General features: G+C 27.2%; 1 protein-coding gene across 2 annotated transcripts; it reads left to right on the top strand.

Annotated features, from left to right (window-relative positions):
* The first annotated feature begins 1180 nt into the window (after positions 1 to 1180).
* On the top strand, positions 1181 to 2796 carry LOC117239930 (adrenodoxin-like protein 2, mitochondrial). Of its 2 annotated transcripts, none has more exons than XM_033505765.1 (4): positions 1181 to 1421; positions 1837 to 1949; positions 2114 to 2246; positions 2614 to 2796. In XM_033505765.1, the coding sequence occupies exons 1-4, from the start codon at positions 1273 to 1275 to the stop codon at positions 2702 to 2704; spliced, it is 486 nt and encodes a 161-aa protein (XP_033361656.1). In that variant the 5' UTR covers positions 1181 to 1272; the 3' UTR covers positions 2705 to 2796. The 2 variants fall into 2 exon arrangements, with proteins under 2 accessions (XP_033361656.1, XP_033361657.1); XM_033505766.1 differs by having other exon boundaries at positions 2114 to 2349; positions 2614 to 2702.
* The last annotated feature ends 2495 nt before the right edge of the window (positions 2797 to 5291 follow it).

The raw sequence follows: 5291 nt of genomic DNA, 5'->3' as shown, positions 1-5291 counted from the left end.
ACCAAAAGGTAATGGATACTGTTAATTACTATTATGCTAAGATCTTGTACTAAAATAATGATAAAACCATTGCGTTTCCATTACCATACATACGTTTCCATTTCCTCGTATAAAAAGAACATTCATATCATCTGCCATTTTAAAATAACATCATTTAAATATTGAATTTGCTTCTGAAATATTAATTTGTCTCATTTTTTTAACTCTAACACATTGTAAACAATGATGACATTATACCAACTATAATACTAAAAATCTATTCCCCATTCATTCGAAAGATTATTTTTTGAAGCAAGGTTAACATTGAATGTTCCCAAACTTCAATAACTGTATTTTACTTTCTTTACAATATCTAACAATATATTAGAATACTATAAAAAAATATTTTATGCACAAGAAACTGTTTATAGCGAAATAGCAAAAGAATTAATCACATATTATAACTAAAACGAGATTGTTAAGTAGATTATATTATACTGCATATGCGTTAGTGTTTCAGCTGGTAAGTATAGTTTTTATATCTGAAGATAAATAAGATTTAATTCTATAAAATTGCATAATGAATTATACATATATCTATTACTATTCGTATTTCCCCTTAGTTGTATGTTGTCAATAGCATCAATCACGAACATATAAATAAATATAGAAGAAACCGTTCGGAAGAGGAAAGGGAAAAATGAACATGGAAGACAAGAAAGTTTTCTTCATGTTTAGCGTATGCGTGATACGCTTTGAATGTCTCAGATAAAGATAAAGATACTCTGCTCATTTCTATTTGTTCCGCAGAACGAGAAATTTGTTGTCTTTCATATTGGTTTTTACGATTCAATTTTTGGGCAGTTTTCCCTAGCGAGTGTCGGTCCTGTTTGATATAACCAGACCGTAATTTATACAGATATGTAATATAGATATATATTTGTAAAACTGAAATCAGATGAAATAAATGTTGCCTGAGGTTTTAAACGTTTAATAAAAACAATATTTCATTTGGAAAAAATGTAAGATATGTAAAAGTACACATTGATCATTTTGCTGGTCTTGTATCATAAAACGTGTGGCCCGAAGAGCACGTGTCCGGTAGAGATACGTCACTTGTGTTAGGAATCGTTTTATAACCTATCACAGTAAGGGAACGTCCCAGTATAGCAGCCGAAGAATGCCGTGGAAGTTTTTGTACAAAGCACAATTGATCTCCACTTGATATTTTCCGCAATACTTATCTGGTGTTCGGTCAGGGTGTCCCATACTCATGATATTTATGACAGTGGAATGGCGTTAGTAAATCAATTACAAAAATTTTCGAGATCAATTCTCGGTATTGCATCAAATTATTCAAAATATACAAGCAACACAACGTTGCCCTTTTTGCAGGCAACAAGAGGAATATCGACCACGCAACCACTTTCAGAAAAACAAGAGTAAGTGATACAAATTTTCTTGTGCTTTCCTTCTTCTTTTAATAGAATTTCAGTACTTACCTTCCAATATAAAATTGGTGTCAAAATAATAATGCTAATAATAATGTCTAAGAAATTTTTCTCTTTGTAGGAGTATAACATCTAGAAAAATATCATAGTATTAATAGAATAGTATTAATAAGTACAACATTGACAGTGAACAACTAAAAATATAACACTGTTATAAATATATGATATACGAATTTTATTTATGTATTATTAAGACAAGTATATCTTATTTTTAAATTATTTCTATTATCATAAGTGATACATATAATTAAGGTATAATTAAGAGATGATTAATTGAAGAAACACAAAAAATAAAGAAAATAATTATATTGAGATAATTTTTATCTTTCATAAATATTATTTTCAGAGTAAATATAACGTTTGTTAAAGCAAGTGGAGAGAGAATCAAAGCAAAAGGGAGAGTTGGAGATACTATATTAGACATAGTAGTAAATAATGAAATTGATTTAGATGGATATGGTATGTTTTAAAGAAGCATAATTTACTTAATTTAAAATAAATAATTTTGAGGTAGAAAATATTTGAAAATTTTAATTTTTATCAAGTTTAATATTCTTATTATTTTTAACTTTTGATACTTTATTATATAAGTATGTTGTAATATTAAAATATAATTGATATAGGTGCTTGTGAAGGAACATTAACTTGTAGTATGTGCCATTTAATATTTTCGAAAGAAGTTTATGATGCACTTCCTGACAAACCAACAGATGAAGAATTAGACATGTTGGATTTAGCATATGAATTAACAGATACGTTAGTTCATAATAATCAGTATCAAATCATTCACATTATTAATTCTATTACCTTTTAATATTTTATAAAGTGAATTTTTCTATTTAAATTTATGTAAAAACAGGTTAGTATTGGGTACTTCGAAATCTGCATCTCAATGTAGAATTTCAAATCGCTATCTCTGAATACTACGAAACTGAAATTATAATAAATTTTCATAGTTTTTTATTTATGACCCTATAATCATTACAAATCTATGTTTGAATTAGCATATTTACAATGTTGATTTTCAAATGGATAAATAGAAATCTTATTGTGTATTAGTATTAATTTGTATAGCAATAAATATATTTATTGACATATTCAGTTATATAATATTTAATTTCAGGTCACGGCTAGGTTGTCAAATAGTAATGTCTAAGGAACTAGATGGAATTGAGGTAAGAGTTCCATCAACAATTAATGATGCAAGAGCATAACTGAAATTATCTATAGGTTTTTGAAAATTTGTATACAATGTTATACATCTCTTGTTAAAAAACCCTTGTTATAATTATTAAAATATTGGTATTAAAAAATATAATAAAGAATCTTGTGTTTAAATGTGAAGCTTATATATATATACATATGTTATAGTATAATTGCAATTTTGATATTTGTACATTGCCATTGTAAAAAGCCTATCCAATTATGAAGAAAATATATCTTTTATTTTTAATATACAGGGGGTCAATTTTAAAACGTTCATCTAAATTATTTTCGTTACTATTAAAGATAAGAAGAAATTACTAAGGAAGACTTAAATGGTTTTAAGATGTGTACTTGGTTATGATAAAAAAGACTCTTGTGGAATAAATTTTGCAACTTCTGAAAGATTATATAAAAGCTTAGAACCTAAAAAATAATTTGAAATTAATTTCGTTTAGATATACTGTTTGATTTCTTAGCTATGGGCAAGTTTAAAAGATCATCAAACTCATGGTCAACAAAACAACAGAAATGTACATGCAATGCTTTTCCGTTTCACAACAAGTTATCCGACACTATCATCATTTTCGTGGCACATGCAACATTATCGATTCAGTATAGTAATGTTTTGGATTAAAACAAATGTCTCGACATTGGAGCAAAATATTTCAACCTTTAAGGACTAAAATTAAAACTTATGAGTTTGTTTATAATTTTAATAGATTTTATTAATATTGTGTTTACTGGTTTATTAATTACAAGAGAGTTTGTAAAAGACTGAAGTTTTACGTAAAAAGTACAAATATTCTTTCAACAAAATTAGTCAAATCACATCATTATTTATACATATTGTATATAAATAAAATATGCGGATATATTACTTTACCCTAGAATTAAAATTCAATAATATTGAAGAATCTTATTTATTCAGATTTTGTACATTATCGCTTCTAACCTCGGATAATAGAACAACAAATTAAATATTTTTAAACACAAAAACTTTGTTCCTTTGTTTGATTTCCCTTGCTCGCGTTTCTTAACTACTTAGATATAAAATACTTACGTTTTCGAAAATTCATACTTCACAAGCTACTAAATGCTTTATCTGTTCAGAATAATTTATTGTTTTCTTAACTAGGTACATACCAAATACATCTATTAAGTTGGTATTTCTCATAATTACCAGTACATAAAGCTAAAACACTTTTGTACTATGCTTGTTATACATGGATCTAACAAATAATTTAACTTGTGTATTGTCGTTTGTATATTTTGTTACGTGTAAAATATTCTATTTCTACACTACTTACAAGTTCGATAAAGTGTACATTGCACATCGTGAAATTTACATATTTTCACTTGGTTACCCTGCCCAATTCGAATATAATTCAGAACGTATGTGCTATATTTATATATTCTGCATTTGTTTTGTATATTATGTACACTGATCTGATCTTTGTAAACGCGAGTTTTACGATATTAATGAGAAATTTGCCAATTTAATGGAAGTTGTTAATTTTTTCTGGCGCGTTTCACGTTAGCAGACATGTTTCTTAAGTTACAGTCGAAAAGTGTTTTTATGTAAAAGAATAGGAATGATCAAGTTATTTTAAGATGACAAGATATTTCACGTCTTCTATTTAAATATAGCGTTAAATTTTAATTCCGTCAATTCGTATATACTCATACATCGAATTTCCTTTTCTCATGTCATTTCTTTTCTTTCATTTCACATTTAATTACAAAGATGAAGTGTAATTACGTTCCTCATAAAATTAATATCAAATGTCGCAAAATATACAAAAGTAAACTAAGAAGAGGGGTACATATTATTACACAAACTGTCGTTCATATTGCATATGTACATATGCAGTATAAAAACAATACTTTTTAGTTTTTAATCTCTTGTTTAAATAATCCTAATATCTAAATTTGTATCGGTCATTGATTCGATATAACTGCGTTTATTGGAAATAATTAAGCTATAGCCTGCGCACAAGAGAAGAAGGAACAAACACGTATAGTATACACGCTTAAATAACAAAATTAAGTCAGTTTACGTTCAATGTGAACTTGATCAAAGTTCCAGTCTCGAAGTATAGAGTTTCTTACTATCAGTTTACAAAATTCGATATTACGATTATGTACCGTATTTGAAAAACATAAAATGCTTTGTTCAATTTTAAATAAAACTAATATTTACCAAAGCGAATACGAAAAAAATGTTATCATCAAACTCAATTTTCAATTATCAAACTTAATCCAGCACAAATACAAATGTTATTCGTGCTTTTTTACTTTACTACTTTTCAACTCTCTATAGTTCGAGATTTGAGTTCCGCTAACTTTCTTTCTACTGCGCATGCGCAACAGGAAAACTTGAATTACACGTAATAGTCAAAAATTCGAAAATCTTATCCTTTCGTGGCAGCGAAAGTAACCTAGGACTAGAGGTTCCATAACATTAATAATAATAAGGCAATAATATTAATATTAATAATAATGTAATCGAGTACTACTAACAATATTAATAATAATAATAATAGTATGGTAATGGCAAGATACACGCGGGTATAAATTAATCATTCCTTTCGTCAT

This window comes from Bombus vosnesenskii, unplaced genomic scaffold (assembly GCF_011952255.1).
Source record: "Bombus vosnesenskii isolate JDL3184/JDL3185 unplaced genomic scaffold, Bvos_JDL3184-5_v1.1 scf7180000014498, whole genome shotgun sequence".
NCBI classification, from domain to species: Eukaryota; Metazoa; Arthropoda; class Insecta; order Hymenoptera; family Apidae; genus Bombus; species Bombus vosnesenskii.
This window is presented reverse-complemented; position numbering and strand designations above follow the sequence as displayed.

Bases quoted from the DNA above. Each gene is read 5' to 3' on its own strand.
- LOC117239930 (XM_033505765.1), top strand. From the start codon at position 1,273: ATGGCGTTAGTAAATCAATTACAAAAATTTTCGAGATCAATTCTCGGT. The intron at 1,422-1,836 runs GTAAGTGATACA...TATTATTTTCAG, and splicing joins CCACTTTCAGAAAAACAAGA to AGTAAATATAACGTTTGTTA. The intron at 1,950-2,113 runs GTATGTTTTAAA...TAATTGATATAG, and splicing joins AATTGATTTAGATGGATATG to GTGCTTGTGAAGGAACATTA.